Genomic DNA, 23,579 nt, shown 5'->3' on the forward strand with positions numbered 1-23,579 from the left:
ATAAATGCAAAGTTTACAGCAATGAATTTGGTATGTTGATTTTTTTTGTATCTTCTTGGATATCTATCTATCTATCTATCTATCTATCTATCTATCTATCTATCTATCTATCTATCTATCTATCTATCTATCTATCTATCTATCTATCTGTCTGTCTGTCTGTCTGTCTGTCTGTCTGTCTGTCTGTCTATCTATCTATCTATCTATCTATCTATCTATCTATCTATCTATCTATCTATCTATCTATCTATCTATCTATCTATCTATCTGATCTGTATGTCTGTATTTCCATCTGTCCGCTTTTTCCATTCAAGTTCTCGAGTTTTGGAAAACGTGATATAATGAAAAAAGCGAGTGTTGGTAGCCCGTGGGGTGTCTGACGTGGGGGGCTCGCCCTCTAAATAAACTTTGGAGTTCAGAGGGGGGAAAGAGACGGCAGAGAGCTGAAGTCATCAGTTACCAGACGAGCATACGAACTGGGTGCAGGCGAGAGAAAGGGAGAGATAGTGAATTGCTCAACCGTGAAACTGTGAGCTATAGGGATTGAACAGAGAAGAGCGAAGTTTCGGCGACTATTTACAAATCAAGCGCCAAAGTTTCAGTGAAAGTTTTCTCGAGATGTTGTGATGAGGATGACGCGAGGACCTCCTACACGCCAGGCTCAATAAATAAAGTAACCTTCACACCTGGACGTGTCGTGCTGGATCACAGAGGGGAATACATACAGTCATTAAGGAAGACAATCCAAATTGATCACCATGCCAATTTAATTTGATTCCCTTCTCCCCGTTTTGCTTACAGTGCGCTGGATGGAGAACTAACACTTTCATTGTTTCCATGGAATGAGTGGCTCTCTCTTTGGATATCTCACAGTGGCACATATGTGGATTGCTTCCAATATGTTACTGCCGAATCGGCCCAGGTGCATTTGGGCCATTGAAAATCTTGCGCGTGAGCACAGCTGGGGCTTCTGCCCGATTTAGGAATAACATATTGAGTTTTGCACAGATCAAAGTGCGATAAGGGACATTGAAATTGACAAGACAAGCATCATTCCCCTGATTACTATGCAATTACAACTGATCTCCATTGTTTTGATCTTGCATTGTATGGAATACACAAACTGTCAGCAGCATCACGGCTCCAGGCACCGGCTACACAAACGTAAGTTCTGCGCGCTGCTGATCTGATGCTTTGCGCACACCTGCACCATGACTTGTATTGGCTGTTTGTGTGAATTGCTTTTTTGGTGGTCAAGATGTTTTAAAACATGTCATACTTTTTCTCATTTTAAGAGATTTAAAAAGTTAAACCATTGGTCATAAGTCCTAATGGCAGAATATTGATTTGGCAAAATGATCATGTGATAGAAAACTGGTGAGGATAAAGGTTTACTATGAGAATGAAACATTAGCCTATATTTATTTTATTTCTTGGCAAGGAAGACGCGCCAAAATTATTGTAAATAAATAATAAATAACCTAAAACTCAAAAGCTTAAAAGAAAACCTTTGGACTCGGCATCTCTTCTGTGGTTCGACGTCATAGGCAGCTGACTACTAACCGGCTGGAAGAACGTATTTCTTATTTCTGGAAGAAAGTTGTGTGAGTTATTGTTATAGAGTTATTTGTTCTTATGACATCAGAATTGTATCGCTCTTTTCTCCGTTCATATTTTGTGTCAAACAGCCTGTTTTGCCAAATGCGCTGTTTCCCGCAGACATAGGCTATGGCAGCGGATGGATTTTTTTTCTGTGGCGTGAGGGTTAAATGAAAAAGAGTTTTTGTTTTTAACAAGCCAACAATAGGTTAACTCCATTCTATCTTGTAGATAGGCAGACCATCTAAGCTTAAGAAACAATACAGTGAATGTAGACTAGTAAAATAGCCTCATGAGGTTGAGTTAAGATATGCAAATATAAATGAAGTTTTTTTTAGGGTTAGATTCCATAATTTATACTATGCTGGTCAATGGTCATATATGTCATGTCTAATTGTATTTATTTATTTTCGGAAAGGTATGTTTTCAGTGTTGCACCACTGTCTGTATCTCCCACAGCCTCATTTTCATTCAGGAAAAAATCCATATGGTCTCTCAGTAAAGTCCATATGAAGTAATATCAGTGTGGCATTGTGAGTAGATTATCCAAGAAAACCTCTTTTCAGTTAAAGTGTTATTGCAAACTTCGAAAATAGTTGAATAAATTAGTGTAGCTATTTTTCAGTGATTAGATATACCCTTAACGTAATGTTTTTATTAGCCTACGACTTTAAACAATTTTAAAAATGCATAGTAAGGATTTTAAAATGCGTCGATTCCTTTGGTTCGGTATCGGTTTGTTTTAAGGGGGTTGGTTTAATAGAAAATAGGGCTGGTTTTAGGATTTTTTGTTACAAAGACCTGGCAACCCTGCAAACAGCGTAGGCTATATTGCTTGAGATGAGTCCGTCTCTCAGTGAAACTGCGCGGTCTGCGCCTGTCACTGAGAAGTAAGTGTTCCTCGTGGTTTCGTTTTGATGCCTTAATTTGAGGATTATTTCACATATATGTCACTACAGTGAGTTTTTTAGACAACCTAGATAAACTTCAGATTGGAAATGTTGCGCTAAGGTAAAAAGTCGAGTTGGAAGACGCGCAACGACAGATGTTTTCCTTTTAGACACGTAATTCGGACATACCACTGGTGTAATGTGATTTAATGCAATGTTGCAATTCTTAAGTTAGCATACCTTCCATAGACAAGCCTCATGCTGTCATGTTAGTAGCTAATCAGAGCGAACATGAAAGCATCAATTTGTTCAACATTACTGTTACTTTCGGTGTGCACTGTTCGTCTAGTATCAATGGGCAGTCTTATTTCTTGTTTGGATCGCTCTCTAGCGGCCACTGCATTACGTTGAAACCCCTTTGTAGTGCTCTTGGTCCGTTCACGCATTTGTTGACTGCTGCTGCTGCTCACGGATACACAGACACCTCAGTTATTTCATTATGAACAGTGCGCACGTTTACCATTTTCTTCCAGTTTGCAACAATGTTGAATACGTCCTTGAAAAATAAATGTACACATTTAGTTGTAGGCTAAGTTACACATTTTCCCACCCGAACCTCTCTCACGCCTGCACAGGTCCATTGGGGCATCTTTATAGTTGAGCAGAATGAGCACATCAAATACCTGCTGGTATATGTTTTAAATGTATGCCACAAAGTTTATAGTTTTAGTTGAAGGTAACATAAGGAATTCCTCATTTCGTTCAAAGGGCCATTTTAATCAGAAGCATTAAGTCAAGGTTGTAACCAAATACTCAGGATTGTGGGGGACCAAGTGTAATTTGGAGGTCATGTCCCCCTCACTGTCTATGGTGGTTATGGCTCTGGATGAAGTGTTTATATGAATATTTTTGGTTTACATGGGAGACAGAAACACAAATTTGGGAAACTCTGCCCTGAAATAGCTAAGCAATGCATGGCAAGCTCCAGAACTGTGGAACTGAGTAAGATTTTTATTTTAATAAGCAAAGTAATCTGCAAATATGACTTGAAAGGCTAGATTAAAATGAATGCATAAACATATGGTCCAAATTAGTTGTGACAAAGCCAATTAGAGCAAGAGAATAGCTTTCTGTATCAGAGAGCCACAAAAATGCCATCATAGCTGTGGCACTCGCTGGATTTTTTCAAGTCTGATAGAACAAAATTATATTATGGAATTCAAAATACAAAACCCTAAACCATATTTTCCGTTTAAAACTGAGATGGTGCCAGAATTGTGGACTGCTTGTGGTCAGGACATTGACTTTAGCATACTAAGTATGTGCTGTCATGTGGCACATGAGAAAAATATGAGGCTAATATGACTTTGACAGCTATTTAGTTAAGCACCATAACCATCGTTTTGAATTAGGATTTATCGTTTATATAAACCCATGAGCAACTGCATATCGTTTTATATAAACCCATGAACAACTGCATTAAGTCCACTCCTTTCGTGAAAATAAACTAAAAGGAAAAAAACTTTAAAAAAGTCAATGAATTTTTGACGGCTGAATGTAACATTTTTAACGTTATATGTCTCTGAGTTACATTTAATATATTTAAACAAGAAAATAAACTTCATTCTGTGAAATAAGTATAATGAACTACTCAAAAAACATTTTGAACGTCTCCAGCACATTTTATAATTACCCAAAAATCAAACATAGTTTACCCCTTATGCACGTTATCACATCCGTCAAAAACTTAGACTACCTGTGAGTTTGAATATTAGAACTAAAAACATTGACATAATAGACTCTTGGGCATCAATCTCTTTACTGAATGCTGGCTAAGAAATAATTATTACCTTGTGATCCAACTGTTTTAAAAACCACATCATTTGAAGATTACAACATCTATATCTGTCAACAACAAAAAACATGTACAACAAAACACAGTAGTATTTATAAGAAGCAGACGTCCAGGGAGTACAGGCATTTCCTGAAAAAAACACACACACTATTTGATGTTTTGAATGCGCCATCGCTTCTTGAGAAGAGAGTGAAAATGGCGGTGTGAGCGACTTCAACATGCTGTCTGTCAGAGACGATAACGTACATAATACATAACGCCCTTGAGTAATGCTCTTCACTCACTGAAATTGAATTGGAATGATCAGCAAGCTGAGTGAAATTCGTCACACCCACAGACTATAAAAAAATATGGATAGAGTCAGTGACATCACCCATAGGTTTCTGAAGAGAGTTTTTGCGCAAAGTCAGCCGTTGCAATCTTGGCAACGGCTGACTTCCGGATAACTGAGATAACCACTTCCGGATAACTGAGATGATTAACAGACAGCAGACAAACGGCAATCCACCATCACTCAAAGTAGCCCTTAATTAGCCCTTTAAATAGCCTGTAACCCTTAATTATGCAGAACTTTATATGTAAATGAATGAGTTCTAAAAAAGTGCACCCACCTCACAGTTGTCATGAAGGGCAAAATTAGCCGTACAGACCAAAACCGCAATTTGTACCAGGCTGTAAACATGTTTTTATCTGCTGTATGATTGAGCATTTTAATATGAGCTCAATGAGATTTTGCCCCCTTTTGGAGGCTGTCTCTAGCAGCGAGAATTGCAGTTTAATTCACTTCCGTATTGGCTTCAACAGAAACTGGGGGAGGTTGTCGCTTGGTCAAACCTTATGCTATAGAGAATAAACGCCAATCCAATTGAAAAACTTCACCGGGTTAGTGAGAATTGTTCAACGTGTTGGGTTTAATGGACATTTTTTATGTAGAAACTATATATTCTGATTCTGACATTCCTGATTTGAATATTTTTATTTCATAGTTTTGGCAATAGATGAGTCCCTGTAGTCTTGGCAGAGGTTTATCAAATTATCAAAGTTTAATCAAATATGGTTTCATTTTCTAATATAAGATGATACATTTTAATGAGTTTTTTTTTTTTTTTTACATGTAATTACCCCCTTAGCATATTTCGACTTCAACATATTCCAAAGTTATGCTATTAATACAGGTGGGCAGGATGATGAATCTTTGTATGCATGGTGAAATTGTTGCTGTATAACACTTGAATGTACCAGCCATCATCAGAGGCTGCTAATTAAGAGACTTTGAAAAGTCTGTGATGGACAGAAATCTGGGTGAATGACCATGGCTAATTTATCAGTTCACAGCGAGTGACCAACCGGTCGCCTGACCTCAAATACTTCCTGTGTTCTGCGTGTGGACTTCTGTGTCTCCGCGTTGACAAGTAGAAGCCAGAAGGCTTTGATTTGCATTTAAAATAGACACCTTTTAATGCCAAAGTATTTGTAACATTTGATACTTATAACATCAGAATGTGCATATAACTGCTTTGCATGAGTATTTTATTTTTAACGTGGTTGCATTTGTGGAACAGGAATACACTTTTTTTACACTTTTGTACTAGGTCATGGAGGACATGAAAGGTGAGGTCACCATTTAAGTTTAAAAAGAAGCCTTACAAATAACATCCCACACGGCTTTGTCAATGGCCGTATGTAGTAACTAATTTCCTTGTGAATAAAGTCATAACTGCGAGTGACTTTTCTCTGCTTGTGTGTGTGGCCTTCCCATGTTGTAAATATCCCAGGAAATTAATTGTGTCGGCTTGCCTCACCGGCTCAGACCACAAGACTTTGGGCAATAAGTGAATGCTTTTGTTTAATGTCGATGTTATTTAATTAGGTTTTAACTCTGTCGCTTTACTGATAGATTCTGGGAATGCTTGCTTTGTGGTCGTTGAGTTTTAACCGTGGCGAAGCGATTCCGAACGTTCGGATTTCAGGAGTGCTCGTGTGGTTGTTATGCAAGCCGACCCAGGGGCTGTGGCAGTGCAAGGGCAGGCAGAATTCCTCTGTGTAAAAGGTTCTGTGAATTAGAGAGCTTTGGCAGGAACACATGTGGGCAAATGGACATAAATTGTAAAGATTGCTTAGATATGTCAAACAGAATATCCTTGATCTATGGCAATCTAGCGGCCAAGAATGAACTCTAAGAATCAGGGGAGGAAGACAGAAAAAAAAAAAACAGTGATGCCGGGACGCGAGTTCAGTAGTATGGAGATGTCCATCCATCCATCCATCCATCCATCCATCCATCCATCCATCCATCCATCCATCCATCCATCCATCCATCCATCCATCCATCCATCCATCCATCCATCCATCCATCTATCTATCTATCTATCTATCTGTCTGTCTGTCTGTCTGTCTGTCTGTCTGTCTGTCTGTCTGTCTGTCTGTCTGTCTGTCTATCTATCTATCTATCTATCTATCTATCTATCTATCTATCTATCTATCTATCTATCTATCTATCTATCTATGCCATCACAGGAATATATTTCTCTGAAATTATATTTACTGTATTTTTTATCAAATTAATGCAGACTTGGTGAACATAAGATACTTAAAAAAAATGGCACGACCTCAGACTTTTAAATGGTAGTGTGTGTGTGTGTGTGTTTGTGTGTGTGTGTGTGTGTGTGTGTGTGTGTGTGTGTGTGTGTGTGTGTGTGTGTGTGTGTGTGTGTGTGTGTGTGTGTGTGTGTGTGTGTGTGTGTGTGTGTTTAATGAGCTTGGTCAAACAAGTGTTCATTCAGATTTATTATTATAAATGTTACATTGGTGTTTTTTATCATATTGTATATTGAATTTTTTACAAGTTGAGTTTACAAGTCTGTTTGTTACAGTGATGTTAGGGACCGTCATTTCCTGTACTTTAGCTGCTGCCTTATTGTTTAGATTTACTGATGGTTGTAGAAACTATGTAACATCCTTTCAAGCCATATCATTTCAAATTACATAAGTGGAAGGAGAAGCAGAAGCTTTTTTTTTTTTTTAAGTTGAGCTAGACCAATCTTCGTTTTGCCCTTACCTCACCCTCATCCAGATGCTGAGACCGGGTCAGTGCCTTTAAAATGCAGAGCCTTTAACCATCTGAGACTGACCTTTGAGAGACACCTGGAACCGATTGACTTTAATCAGAGATGCTCTCTGAAGCACCTTCCATTTTTTTTACCTTGCCGAATTCAGTGAGGTACTGCACTGTACTTTACAGTATGATGCGATTAGATCAGTGAATGTCTGTTCTTCTCACAGTGACTGTGGACTCAATCACTTTTGACTTCTTCAGTTCCTGAGCCAAAACAACGAGGTCATAGTGCATAGACGTTATTCACGATCCCTTAAGCAAAAAGCTGAAGAAAATGTTATCTTAATCCCCTTGAACGCAGTTCTCAGAAATATCATCTCTTTTTGTTTCCTATTTATTCTGTCCAGAACGTTGTCGGGTCATGTAACAGGCCAGCGATCATCTCTATCATTTAAGAGTAGACCTCATCTTAAGGGATTTGTGAGTGATTTTTTAAATATGTCACTATGACATTGAGAAACCGCTTCGTCATGCATTTGCGGTGGGCTTCTTCAGCACGTATTCACAGCTGGAGGTCTCCAGTGGAGACGAGTTGATTCTGTCTGGGGTTTTGTCATAGTGTGGCCGCTCTGTTTGCTCGCTTATGAACACAAAGGCTACTGTGGTGCCGTTTGCGTGCAAACCCCGGTATGCAACGTGTCTCTGTTGATTAGTTTCTCTGCCGGGAGAATCCACAGATGACTGTGCTTCCTGTCGTGTTTATTATTACACAACATTATGGTCACTGTTGTAGCCTTAATTGATGGCTCTGTTCTTTCCTTGGAGAACCTGGAACCATTTAGTTGTGCCCACCATTCCTGTTTGCTCTTATAAATGTTGAGAATGTCCAAGTATATGCCAAGTATGTTTTGTTGTAACTTGGTGCTGGCAGGAGAAGCAAGGTTTTCAAGACTCCAAAAAAAGTTGACACTTTTTGTAGAGTAAATTATTAGAAGGGGTGGAATTGAAATATAAATGTCTTTGCTGTCCCGTTTGATCAAATTAATCAATTTAACGCAGCCAAGTAAAATCTTATTGACCACAAACTTTTAAACGATATGCCATGGCATCAAATGTGAATTGTGTAACATGAATCAGTGACTTTTTTACAGGCAGATGGATAAAAATAAAATCCTGTGTGCCCTTTACTCTTGGATAGTTGCGTAAAGGCAACTAATGAGACTTTCAAAACTAACATGAAAACTTTTGTGCAATTTGGTTGTGGTGCAACAACGTTAAATAAAGCTTCTAGACTGACACCAGTGGTTTCAAACTCCAGAAAATACATCAATTATGCATATCCATTACACTTCTAAGATCTTTACATTTTCATACATCACTTTGAGCACACATGTTATTTGATCCTAATGTAAAAATGCTGTTTCTACCACAGAGGGTTCAGGGGTGAGCACCCAGGGATGCCAGGGAGGATGTCAGACCTGCTCCGTTTACAATGGCTGTCTGACGTGCAAACCCAAGCTTTTTATTCACCTGGAGAGGGACGGGATGAGGCAGATCGGAGTGTGTCTGGCCTCTTGCCCCAATGGTTTCTACGGCACCCGTTCCCCCGACAGGAACGACTGCATAAGTAAGACGCATGTTTCACCTCAGCTTCTCCTTGAAATATTTACACTACAGACAACTTTGTCTTAGTAATGAAGCTCTGGCCATTGATATGCATGCTACAACATTCTCTTCTCAGTTCAGGCAGTGTGGTAATGAGTGCATAACCTGTCTTCCAGAGTGTGGGTCAGAGTGTGACTCGTGCTTTAACAGGAACTTCTGCCTGCGCTGCAGAGCGGGATCCTACTTGCACAAGGGCAAGTGCATGGAGAGCTGTCCAGATGGGCTGGTGCCCAGTGATACCAAGAAAGAGTGTGTCCCTGGTGAGTGCTCAATAGCCACAGCTATGATGGACTCATTTTTAGCTTCCTTTTTCTGTGGACACCAGTGTTGTGAAAGCTACTATAAAACTGTAGCTTTCCAAACTACAAGCTAATCATGGAAGTAGTAAAACAGTCAAGCTTCTGTTTTGACAAAGTAGTTAGCGACACTACAAAAACTATAAACAAAAGTAGAAGTTACTAATTGTAGGGGTAAATCTGGTCAATCTAACTATATAATGTTATAATTTATCATTAAAATTAGAGGTTTTCCAGGATCAAACGTGAAAAGATTAATTACATTTGATTTACGTGACTGAGGTGAAAATATAGTACAGGGATATGCATACTTTTTGTTAATCAATTTTTTTTACATGGACAGTCCAAATGAACTTTTAGTCTAGAATTAGTATTAAAAGCTACACATTAGAGAGAGGACCATCTGAATGAACTGATTCACTAAAATGAATCAGGTTTTCAAAGGCTACATATTAGAGAGGACTGTATGAATGAACTGATTCACAAGAATGAATCTGACATTTCAAATAATGTATTACAGGATAGGTGCTTGGGATGTAATATCTCCTATGAAGGAGAGGACAGTCTGAATGAACTATTTGTTAATCTGTCTATTTACATGGACAACCATTACATAGACTTTCAAAAGTTACATATTAGAAAAAGAACCACCTGAACAAATCTAGAATTAATCTGATAAAAAAATAAAAATATATTATATAAGAGAGAGGGCCACCTAAATAAACCACTTTACTAGAATGAATCTGATTATTAAAAGCTACTGTACATATCATTGTCAAAAATGCTACTTTTCAGGAAATTAAAAAACACAGTATTTTTTAAATAATTAAACTCCACATTGTGGCTTTATAAATGGTCAGATACTTGCATGTGTCGTTATATTTTTGACATGAGAGAGAGAGAGAGAGAGAGAGAGAGAGAGAGAGAGAGAGAGAGAGAGAGAGAGAGAGAGAGAGAGAGAGAGAGAGAGAGAGAGAGAGAGAGAGAGTGAGTGGGTGAAGAAGATACTTATTCAAAGACCAGTTCGTAGTAGAGATGGGTGAAGTTATGAGGTTTCACCGACAGTTTGAGGATCCAATGGAGTTACGAGGTTTATTCACAAGAACTTTTTAATACTTTCCATTGGTTAAATACTTGCAAGACCCACAGATAGACAGGCACAAAGGGTGAAAAATAGTGATAATGATTTGTAAAAATGAAAAATAGATATGAGGGTTCTGCCCGGCAGCGATAATATTAAAGAGAGGACCCTCTGAATGAATCAATTTACTAGAATGAATTAGACTTTCCACTGGTACATATAAGACAGGGGGTCACCTTAAAAAGGAGTTTAGATGCGCAACAACATTACTTGTTGGAAAAAGTAGTTAAAAAGTACACCATGAAAACAGCTGAACTACTACACTAAAAAAAAATTCCACAAATAATTACAAAAAATGTTTTCAAGCAACAAATGAAATTTTGAAGTAGTGAGACTGAAATAGTGTTTTTCTAGTAAAACATACAAACTTTAATCTATAAATTCATTTTTCATTGTGTGCTGAAAAATTTTGTCCAGTTAGTAGCATCACTTTATACTCCCTAATAATTCTATTGAATGTATCTGTGTGTGTGATGGTTTTACAGCATGTCCTGTGGACTGCGACTCCTGTCAGACCAGTGACACGTGTACGAGGTGTGTGCCGGGACATTACCTCCTGCATGGGCAATGTCATCACATCTGCCCAGACGAGTTTGAGCCCAACGACTCAATGGAATGCGTCCCGACAGGTCAGTCTCTGACATACTGTGCACCTGCTGCTGAGACCCCCTGCAGTGCTGTTTGCGTGTGTTATATGGCTTCACTGACTTGTTAACTGTGTTTTAGTGCACTGTGAAGTGGGCGAATGGAGTGAGTGGAGCCCCTGCTCGCGCTTAGGAAAAACCTGCGGCTTCAAACGCGGTGAAGAAACGAGGACTAGGAAGGTCCTACAGAATCCCTCTCCAATGGGGAGCCCATGCCCACAGACATCTGAAAAGAGGGATTGCTTTGTCAGAAGAAGAAGATGTAAGTGGCAAATAAAATTAATGATAAAAAGACCCAATCGTCCCTGAAAATTGTAAGTCTGATCACTTAGAAAAGTAAAACGCAATATCCTTTGATATAACATTCATGTTTGTAGAACAGCATGGGATGATGTTTACACCAAAATTCAATACTCAGAAAGAATACCCCTAACCCTGTGTATAAGAAATAATAATAGTGATGCTTGACTTAGCGAATGGAATTACTAGTAGGCTGTTATCCAATTTCCACATCTTTAGTACAAAAAACATTGACTCTGCTCATTTTATTATCATATAAATACTTGTGTTGTATCATCTGGATTATAATTATAAATGTAAGAGCCAGAAATATTTCCCAACCGATGCAAAACAAATACATGGAGCAGATTCAAGGATCCATGCAGTTGTAAGCTTAACCATATTTGGCCGCTTATGATTTGAATGTTTATTTGTGTAGTGGTATTTGTGGGACATTGCTGCTTTATGACAGACAGCAGGCCAACTCGACGCTCCATCGCTCTCCAGCTCATAAACACTGAGGGCCTCAGCGCAGATAGAAAGAAAGAGGACAATAAAGGAGGTTGAGATTTACATGTGAACTTCTCGGACTCCGTAGGACAATGATATGGCTTGATCACGCACAAAAATGCAACAAAAAAAAACATGTCACACTTAAAGGTGCAGTGTGTAATATTTATGAGGGGCTATTGACAGAAATGCAATGTAATATACATATAATTATGTTTCCAGTAGTGTATAAAAACCTTACATAATGAACCGTTATGTTTTTATTACCTTAGAATGAGCCATTTCTATCTACATACGCCGTCGGTCCCCTTACAGTGAAATTGCCATTTTGCGTCGTTGTGTTTATGAGCTAGAGAACAGACAAACTTCTCTACAGAACTTGCTCTCTCTGAAAACAACAATTTTTTTCTGTGTCGGGCACTGCAATGTTGCAATTCACAACCTCTACTAAATGCCGCTAAAATCTACACACTGCACCTTTAAAGGCTCATTCACAAGGATAATAACTATAACTAGTGAAAATGATAAATATCAGTTTTATAAATCATTCTAAATATAAATTAATAGCAGGGCCCACACCACAGCTATAACGGTAATGGCAAAGAGAAACAATATCCCAAGCAACATTTCTTATATATATATATATATATATATATATATATATATATATATATATATATATATATATATATATATATATAATAATAAATAATAATAATAATAGATTTTATTTATAATGCACTTTTCATTCCGAAGAATCTCAAAGTGCAACAAAGGGGGGTAACACAAAAAATTAATAACAAGTAAAAATACAGAATACTACAAACAATCAACCAACACAGAAAACAGAACAGAAACAGAGCTGATGGTGAACAGAAACAGAGCTGATGGTGAACAGAAACAGAGCTGATGGTGAACAGAAACAGAGCTGATGGTGAACAGAAAACAGCTGATGGTGGAAGTCTCTGTTAGCTCCGCAGCACACTGTGGTCCACTCCATGTTTAAAATTTCTCCCAGCGGTGTGTCCTGATGACATCGCTGAGGCACGACAGCTGAAGACCAGATGATGGGTCTTCTTCATGATGATTCAAACGATGGGGATCGCCGCAGCACCATGCAGGAGGCAGAACATTCCTCCGGGCACTTCTGTGGACACACCGGGGCCGGCGCAGATGTCGCTCCACGGTCGCAATGCAGGACGGAACAGCGGCGCAGCCGAGAAGCAGAACATCCCAACATCATGCCGGACGCCGACGACGAGAGCCCGGATGACGCTAGCCCGGTGCAAACTTCAGCCACCATGCAGCTTAAGCCCAAGGGAGACCACCAGTGAGCACCCGCGGCGAGAAACATCAAATGTCCTCCAAACCAGAAACCAACCGCAGCAATTCAAACGTAAACATTAGAGAAGCGGTTGAAAACGGCGAAACGACGAACAACGAGTTCTCAGTGGCTGCCAGCAACAGTCCCAATTGTAGCTCTGACTGTTAGACTAGTCACAAACATAAGGAAATAAAATAAAATGTAAATCTAATAGTACATTAACATGATTTGTTGTGGGTGGAGAAGCGGCGAACAGACAACGCCAGCGTCCTCTCCCCCATATTCTATATATATGCACGTATATATATATGGACTAATTTGTTATATATACGTATTTTATGGCAATAAAAAATATGTAAACCGCTTGCAGAATCGGTGAAAATTGGAATACTTTTAACTAAATACGTGGAATCATACAAAATGTTATTTTTTATTTAGTACTGTCCTGAATAAGATATTTAACATAAAAAAATGTTTACATAGTCCACAAGAAAAAAAAAGCTGTAATTTATTAGTTGTGTGTTGTTCCCTGGATGATCCACGGCTGTTTTTTTGGTGTGTTTTTTTTTTTTTTGTCTTGTGATGGTTGTTCATGTCCCTTGTTTGTCCTGAGCAGTGTTCTTCAGAACAATCCTCCAGGTTAGGATCCATCTTTTTTCACACTGAGGACAATTGAGGGACTCAAACAGAACTATTAAAAAAGGTTCAAACATTCACTGATGCATAAAGAGCCAGGGGCTTAAAACTGTTAAACAGGAGGAGGATGTCCAATTTTCTTTAAATATATATATTTTTCCATTTTGTACTGCCCTTCAGAAGCAACAGAAGACAAATTATGTACAATTTACCTTGTTCTTCAAATTCAATTTTCACCCCCTCTTATTCAGGATAGCACTTAATAAAAAAAAATAACATGCATTTTGTATGATCCCTCTTATTTAGTTAAAATTATTCACATTTTCACAGATTCTGCAAGTGGTTTATATACTGTGTGTGTGTGTGGGGCGGGGGGGAGTTATATGGACTGATTTTTTGCAGATGAGCTTCCATCTAATCTTAGAAGTGTGTTCTCTCTTTCACCACAACCTCTTTGCTTTGCGCACAGAAAGACTTTTTGTTCATTGTTAAATCAAAGCGAGGAGTCAGTGCAGAGCTGATCCGCTGGGGGCCACAGCTGAGGGGTGCGTTTTATACACTGCAGGCTCGGTTATCGACCTCGCCCCCGCTTGTGATTACCCAGCTGCCCCAACTCCTGGAACATCAACTGCGCGCTAATTATCTGCCGGGGTTCTGTCCTGTCCGTGTTTATGTTCCACATACACCAGCAGGGTCAGTGGTCCGACCCCCGCCAACTCAAAGTAATCCCAAGCCGCCCTCTGACACTGATACATCCTCCTTGTCCGCCCCCCCACTCCTGATACACACACACATGCAACTGCTTTTCTTGTTGATTCCCCAGCCAAATCCATTCTTCTCCCATTACTTGTCATTTGTTTTTCTTTCTTGTTCTCCCTCTGACTAATCCTGACCTTTTTCGTACACAGCTTGTCCAAACGCACCCCTGCGTCTGGCCCCTGTCCTTTCCCTTTCAGGCTTGATGACTCTAGACTCAACTCCTAGTGTCAACATGTGCTCATTGAGGTTTAGACAGATAGATAGATAGATAGATAGATAGATAGATAGATAGATAGATAGATAGATAGATAGATAGATAGATAGATAGATAGATAGATAGATAGATAGATAGATAGATAGATAGATAGATAGATAGATAGATAGATAGATAGATAGATAGATAGATAGATAGATAGATAGATAGATAGATAGATAGATAGACAGACGGACAGACGGACAGATGGGACACTGAAAACTGGAGTAATGATGCTGAAAATTACGATTTGCCATGACAGGAATAAGTTACATTTTGTGTGTGTGTGGTGTGTGCAAATGTGTATGTGTGCGCATGTCTGGTTATTATCCAAATGTTCCCACAAAAATATTGTTAGATCATTATGAAAACAATTGACTTTGGAAAGTCCCCACAAATATAGAAAAACAAACTTTATGCATGCATGCTCATATAACTTTGTGAGTTAGAATGTAAAGTTTGTACGGTATAAAAAAACATTACGTCTATGGAGAGTCCCCACAAAGATAGTGAACCAGACATTTGTGTGTGTGTGTCAATCTCAATCGTCCACTGAACTCTTAGCCTCTGTGTATAGCCCTGTGTGCCTCTGCCCTCCACACTAGCACCATCCTCCCTAAGGGAGAGCAGCTATACTGGGCTTTCAAAGCCCGGGCATTCCTTCAGTGGGACGAGCCAGAGCCCTTAATCCCCGCCTGGCTCCTGCCAAAACCCCCCGGACGACAGCACGCCTCCCTCCACCCTGTCCCTCCCCACCCCCAGGGTTCATTAATGAAAATGTGCCCCACTGCACCCGACATCATATCCTATTTCAACCACCTCTACCTCTGTGGCCTTAACAGCAGCAGACTGGGATGATTTGGGTTGTCAGGGTTGATTTTTGACCATTTCAAATTTGACTGACTGTGCAACAGTTACACCCCTACCCCCCACTCCCAACTCTTCCATCTGTCCTGACACACTTTTCACCCTCTCACCCTCCTCCTTTAAGATCTCCCCCTTTCTCCCCTCTCAATCACTCTTTCAAGAATAATGTATAATCAGAGCCAGATGACTCCTCATTTCACCTATGTTGAAACATCTAGATAGATTCAACTGAGACAAACTTGTTCCAAACCATTCCTAACTTGCAACATATCTTAGAGGAGGATGGAACTGTAATCTATTGGTTCGTCCAGAAATGATGAATAGCCCCATTATTTTGTGTCTATATTCAGCAGTAGATAGAGCACCTGTAAACGTATGCTCGGATTTAACTTTAAATTGCCTTTTGCCTTTACAGAGTAAAACAAAAATTTTACTAATTTTATTTCTCATAAATGAAACTTGCACTTTATACTAACTTTATAAAGTTTGGGGTCAGTCAGCTGTAAGATTTTTATTTATTTTTTAAGCGGGGTAAAACACTCAGTTGAAGAAAATCTCATGTCAATCTTGAGTGCCTATTGGATCCTTCATATCTCAGAAAAGCATTTAGTTTTATTATATTTATTAAAAAAAGATCATTCCGAGTCTTTCCGAGAAAAACCGAGCAGCTGGAGGTGTATCGTGTGGGCGGAGCTAAAGAATCATGAGCGCCCAGCTACTGCGTAGAGAGTGTCTGAAATCTGTGACATCCTTGAACATGGAAAAAAACATTATCCTAAATAAACCATGGAGATCTATTAGATTTACCCATACAAATAATCCAGAATCAGATCTAGAGGCTAAAATTAAACAGAAGCAGCAACAGCGACTATAGCGGGACGTCTCAATGGTATGTACTGTAACTTATGCTTAGCGGCTTGTCGTGCGCGAGTTTTACAACATTTGTGTGTGTTTACTCATGGGATATGAGGACATAATTTTGTGTATGGACTGTTGTATGCGATTTAATGTTAGCAATAGCAAGCGGAACAGTTTTACACGTCAGACTAGTGCATGTTTACAATACAATGTAATAGTAGCAAGGGGTTAATCTAGCACTCGGAAAGCGTTCCACCCATAGGGGCGGCCGTTGCTAAGCAAGCCATCACCTGCTGTTAGCATCCCATGGACTCCCAATCGTTTTTGAGTCACTTTGACAGTGAATAATTTTACATCTGAGGTGTTTAAAGACTCCAGTTGTCCATTAATTACCTTATAGACATGAGGAGACGCTCAGAAGCAATCTTTTACTGTCTATGAGACAGTCGGAGGGACGTGGAGACATAAAGTCGATAAAGTCAAAGGATAATAATGGGAAGAAGCCCATAGTGAGCCAAAAGCAACGGGACAAAACATTTAAACAACGTGATTCAGATTTCACTTTCCACAACTACTAGAAGATCTACAACTGTCAGACAGGTTACTTACTTCACATCTACGTCGTCAAGCTCAGTCTGAAGCTGCGCAATATGCTCAGCCATCAGGAAATGAGTACTTCTAATTGACTTCACTTTCCGCCGTTGAAGGGAACGCTCTGTCCATTTCTTTTACTGTCTATGAATAGTAGCTGATAGCTAGCAACACAAAGACATTTGAAGCAGTTTTACTCACCGCCTGCTTCCAACATACGCTCCATTTTCCAGCATTAGACGAGCATTATTTTAACCTGCGTTATTAAAAAATAATAATACCGGAGTAAAAAAACTATAACATTTCCAATATGAGCTCTGTAGCCTCGCGATGACTGCCATCTGCAGTAGCCTACAGTGCTGTAGAAGCCGTTATCGCAAGGTTAGTGTGTGAGGTCAGATGACGAGTGACAATGCAACAAAAAAACAAAAAACAAAACAGAGACGGATGATGGACGTAACGATAGAGACGGAAGGCACTCCTGCCAAAAAAACCAAACCCTTGTGTAAATACCTTGATCAATGGGACAGCTAATTTATTTTCTGAAGGGGAGCATGGTGGGGGACAGTCACACGTTTTGTAAGTTTTGTAACTGCAACTTCAGCATCTCACATCCACATCATGCGCGAGAGTGGAAGATATTTTAAAGTGACAGTAACCACTTATAATGACAATGTAAAGAACAAAAGTAATTGCTCTGCTCTTGAGTAAATAACTTCAGTACCTTTAATAAGGATTAATCTATATATAATTCATAACTTATGCAGTGCATGAATGTGATTTCTGCCCGGGTGAAGACCACATGTCCCAAGATGCTGCGCTCAAACTTTGCATCATCAAACTATGCATTTGTTTTGATAGGCGTCCTCCAGTGGACGGAAAGTTGCATAGTGCACCTTTAATTATTTTGTACAAATATTTTTTAGATGTTTGAAAACTTTCACAAAATTCACAAAATATATCTTTTTATATCTCAATTGTTTCTCCTAGATAGCAATGAGATTAAATGGAGAACAAATGAAGACTTTCCAGTGGGACTTTCCTATTTTGCAGATGGGGAAAGTGAAACCTCACATCTTAAAGCCACACTTTGTAATGTTTCACCACTAGAGGTCCCTTGTTCAAAACAAAGGCATAATATGTAATTGATAGCCGACTCACTGACACAGCCTGTGTCCTGGTTAAAACTGCTAATTTCTCTGGATGTAAAAATTGGAAACATTTGGGATCATGTAAGTATACAAGTCACCAAAATATTTAACATTGTTCTAGTGGTTTTTATATTTTAATCCAAAAATCGTACATATTGTGCCTTTAACCGTGCATTCAAACGAGGCGTTGGCATTAACTCTTCTCATTTACTCAAAAATTGATACATAAATGTAACATGAACTCTTGCATGAGCTTTGAAAGTGCAACCTCTGAACCATGACATTTTGGATTGCGTCTGCTTCTGCAGTGGTGACCAGATTCTCAAGAACATGCTCCATTCCTGAGAAAATTAATTGTAGTTAGATTGTTCGCTTGAGAGTTTACTGAAAAATTTCACAGCCTTCCAGCTCTGTAAGGGTGGCAGTAAACATCTACATTATAATCTCCACAGCTCTCTGGTCATGTTACGCCTTGTTTTATGGGAAAGGCAGAGGATTAGGCCTAATCCACTGATCTCCAAATCGTTACGACAAAGACAACAGTGTGCGTGGAGGGAACTTCCTGTGTTTAAAGAGACGGCGAGAGGGGAGGTGATGACAGCGAGTAAAATGTGTGTGTGCTGTGCGCGTGTATGTTTTGATCGGTCAGACACCGTACAGTACAATCACAACATCCTCAAGCCCACGAGAGATTGGGGGGGATTTCACTTCATCCTCCTGAACTAGTTTCAGTCACAAAACAAGAGTCGTCGTCCTCATGGGTGAGTTTATTTCGACAGCCAGGGCTGCAGTGGCCCCCTATCGCCCTGGCTAGACCCCAGGAATGTGTGGGTCAGTGTGGGTTGCAGTGGGCAGGGAGTCCGGAGAGAGTCCGACTGATTAATAGAGCCTGCTTTGGGGAGCAGAAGCGGGGGAGAGGTGGCTGTCCACCTCAGCACTTTTCCAATCCTCATCTGTGCCCCACCGATAAGCCTCTGACAATAATGGAAATTGGCTAGCTGTGAGCGTTGAGCAATGGCATGATGAAGTAATATTAACAGAGTTTGTATTTTAAGTATTTTTAGTTTTGATTTGCTAATCAGTTGTTAGCTTATTCTGGTGTCAAACATTCAGCTGGGCGGCTTCACCTTGGTTGCTCATCTTGACAGTCTTATTCCAAAGAGATGTACTGTACGCTAATTGCAGGAATCGTGTTCTTGGAAGAAAGCAGACATGTTGCTCAAGAGCACAATGGTGATAAAATTCTCTGACCTTGAAGCTGAAGGGTCGTCGACTAGCTTTTTGCATTTCCAGTGACTAATGCATCCAAAAAATGAAAATGCTGTCATAATTTACTCACCCTCATGTTGTTCTGAAAACATATCCCGTAACTTTTGTTAATGCTAGGGTAGACAATTTTGGAGAGGCTTCCAATAGCAAGCTAGCTTTGAAATCATAAGATCCAAAAAGATCTCCAAAATACATGAACTCACACAGCCAGAGCAGAGCACTTCCCAAAATTGTTCTATTGGATTGAGGTCAGGACTCTGTGCAGGCCAGTAAAGTTCCTCCATACCAAACTCACTCATCCATGTCTTTATGGACCTTGTTTTGTGTACTGGTGCGCAGTCAAGTTGGAACAGGAAGGGGCCATCCCCAAACTGTTCCAGCAAATTTGGGAGCATGAAATTGTCCAAAATGTCTTGGTATGCTAAAACATTAAGAGTTCCTTTCACTGGAACTAAAGGGCCAAGCCCAACCCCTGAAATCAACCCCACACCATAATCATCCTCTACCAAACTTTACACATGGCAAAATGCAGTCAGGCAAGTACCATTCTCCTGATAGCCTCCAAATCCATACTTGTCCATTGGATTGCCAGCAGAGAAGCGTGATTCGTCACTCCAGAGAACATGTCTCCACTGCTCCTAGAGTCCTGTGGCGGCATGATTTACACCACTGCTTTCAACACTTTGCATTGCACTTGGTGATATAAGGATTGGATGCAGCTGCTCGGCCATGGAAACCTATTCCATGAAGCTCTCAACAAACTGTTCTTGAGCTAATCTGAAGGCCACACAAAGTTTTGAGGTCTGTATCTATTGACTCTGCAGAAAGTTTGCGACTTCTGCGCACTTTGCACCTCAGCATACGCTGACCCCGCTCTGTGATTTTACAGGGCCTACCACTTCTTGGCTGAGTTGCTGTTATTCCCAATTCCTTCCGCTTTGGATATATCACTAACAGTTGACCGTGGAATATTTAGTAGTGAGGAAATTTCACGAATGGACTTATTGCACATGTGGGAACCTATCACAGTACCATGCTTGAATTCACTGAGCTCTTGAGAGCGACCCATTCCTTCACAAATTTTTGTAGAAGCAGTATGCATGCCCAGTTGATTTTATACACATTTGGAGGGGTGTCCACTTCTATTAATGATTACTATCAGGATGTGAAGAGAGTTTTAACCAGGATAACAAAAAGTGTATATGAAATACATTGCCTTTATGAAATACATTACCTTTGAGACGAATCTTTGAAGATGTTCGCTTCTCTGTACAACAATGTTCACAGTGACCAAACTTTGTCCAAAAAGGGCCAAAAGCACAAAAAGAAGCTCCTTAAACATAGCCCATGCAACATTTGCACTATATTATATCTGAATGTAGCTGTGTGAAAAACTGAAATTTATGATCACACTCATATTCCTATAAACACTCAACACCAGAATTGATGTCATTATCATTTAAGTATTATTTATATTATAGCATTTATTAATTGTTTACAATATTATTTTAGTTTAAGCTTTAATAATTGTTTTGTGCTTTTGTAATTTTTATTGTTTTTCTTGCTTTAATTTATTTTTAGTTCAATTTTAGTTTTAAAGTTCACTAAAAACCTCATATATGTTTGAAATGAAAAGGTGAGAAAATAATGACAGAATTATTTTCAGTAAACTATCCCTTTAAAGCACTGATCACCCATTCTTTGATAGTGTTAAAGAAAGATGAAATGAAAAAGTTGTTGTACAAGACTGTCATCTTGTGGTAGACCAGACACAACCAATCACACAACCCACCAGATGGTTCTGCTGTTTCACAACTTTATGAGTCTTCAAACCTGGATTCCATCAAACTCTTAATAATCTATGAAAAATACTTTTAAATAGAAGTGATGATTTCTGAAGGGATGTCTCCCAACCAAAATTAAGAACAATAGTCATCTTAGGTTGAATGAGTAATGCCATCTGGAGCGGGAGAGAAATGAGGGACGATGGGAAAATCACTAAAGCCTGATTAATAGAATGATAGAATGATTCAACATGACTGTATGGATAATAAATCAGATCAGATGCCTGCCAAACTGTTACATACTTTCGCTTATCCCAGATGAATGTGCAAAGACATTGTAAGTAATTTTCCCATAAATTGTAAACATTGCGGAGCTTTAAAAAAAGTGATTGTTACTTTGGAACACAACCCAAACTGTAAGTGTTAATGTGTAACTTGTTTGTGTTGCAGGCATGAATGATATACTTTCGTTCAAATGTTCGGGGTTGGTACGATTGTGTGATGTTTTGATACAATTAAAACTACAATATTGTCAATATTATTACAATTTAGAAAAAAAAAGGAATTCCATTTTAATATATTTTAAGACGTAATTTATTCCTGTGATGAAAAGCTGAATTTTCAGCATCATTACTGTGGTGCTTGCTTAATAATTTTGTGAAAACCATAATATTTTTTTCATACTATTTTGAAATGTCTTCACTGCTCTTGATCAATTTGATGCATCCTTGCTGGGAAAAAAAACAGTTATTCCCAAAAAAACCCCCAAACTTTTCAATTATAGTGTACATCAGATCATGTTGGGTTTTTTTTGTTTGTTTTTTAGTAGAGGTATACTATTACTACTCTAAGTGATCAGATTTTCTCCTGGCAGATGATAAAATGGGCAACAACAAAAAATGATATTGTATTTAAATATTTAAAATGACTCACACTGTCACCAATTGTCCTTTCAGGTAAGCCAGCGAAAGGCCAACGGCGGGGAGAGAAGAAAAAACGTTTCAATCTGCAGGAGAAAGAGAACGGTGAGGCCCGTCGAGAAAGGAAGAGAGAACGAGAGAAGGAGATGATCGACCGAGAGGACTCGGAAAGCCGGAACAAAACAGAGCACCGTCGCAGGAGGGATCAGAGCAGGGACGCCGGAACAGTATAGAGAGCTGCTGCTCCTCACTGCTCCTCTGCTGCTGCTCTTCTTTCCCCTATCAGTCCGTGTCACCCCCTCACCCTCTTAACCCCTCGCCGAGGGGGTGTTGCTGCTACCTGTATAATTTAAACGTATACTGTATATGCACATGAGAGAGGGGGCTCGTCATCCACGCAATTGCAGACAGTCAGGACGCCCCTTGAACTTCTCCTTCAGAGGGCACCCTTCACCCCCCTTGGGCCCGGTCTGGTGCTGGATTGAGGCTGAACTGTGTAGCGTGGGGCTGGGCATGTCCGATGATCTGTGGAATGTTTTTTTTTTTTTTTAAAGGGGGTCCAGGTACAGCACTGTATCGTGGTTTGAATGTAGGTTTTTGAGACATTAAAGTAGAGTTGTTATAAACGTCTGTTTTTTGGGAGGGGCTGAGTAAATTAAAAATGAGCATGCTTACTGCCATCGCGGACATTGCCTGCCGCCAGAGGCTGAGACTGCATGTTGATTGGTGTAAATGGCTAATGAACTGGCTGTCTTCATACTGGATGAGAAACAACACTCTCGTTACGTTTTAACTTCAGTTTTCTCCGAACAAAGTGTTGATTTGCCTGTCTGTATAAACAGGATCTGAGCTTTCCATTGAAGCCATCTGACCAGAAATCAAAAGCACCTGTATGTCAAATAAACAATACTGAGTTTGTATTCGTTTGTAATGTATTTATTGTCTTAACAAGCATAAATATACATCAAACACAACAGTAGCTTAGTCACAAATGTCTGGTGATGCATAACACCATTTAAAGAGACAAATATGTGATTTCTTCCTTATTTATTTATCCATTTAAATTTCTCTGTGAATAATTCTGTGAATAATGAATAGATAGATAGATAGATAGATAGATAGATAGATAGATAGATAGATAGATAGATAGATAGATAGATAGATAGATGGATGGATGGATGGATGGATGGATGGATGGATGGATGGATGGATGGGTGGGTGGGTGGGTGGATG

At 39.4% G+C, this 23,579-nt stretch overlaps 1 protein-coding gene across 1 annotated transcript; it reads left to right on the plus strand.

Annotated features, from left to right (window-relative positions):
- The first annotated feature begins 440 nt into the window (after window positions 1-440).
- rspo3 (R-spondin 3) lies at window positions 441-23,266 on the plus strand. The gene is made up of 6 exons (XM_067449582.1): window positions 441-1,164; window positions 8,832-9,026; window positions 9,181-9,324; window positions 10,987-11,130; window positions 11,228-11,407; window positions 22,383-23,266. The coding sequence occupies exons 1-6, from the start codon at window positions 1,068-1,070 to the stop codon at window positions 22,577-22,579; spliced, it is 957 nt and encodes a 318-aa protein (XP_067305683.1). The 5' UTR covers window positions 441-1,067; the 3' UTR covers window positions 22,580-23,266.
- Window positions 23,267-23,579: the final 313 nt, after the last annotated feature.

The sequence above is a fragment of the Pseudorasbora parva genome, chromosome 7, assembly GCF_024679245.1.
Source record: "Pseudorasbora parva isolate DD20220531a chromosome 7, ASM2467924v1, whole genome shotgun sequence".
Lineage (NCBI taxonomy): Eukaryota > Metazoa > Chordata > Actinopteri > Cypriniformes > Gobionidae > Pseudorasbora > Pseudorasbora parva.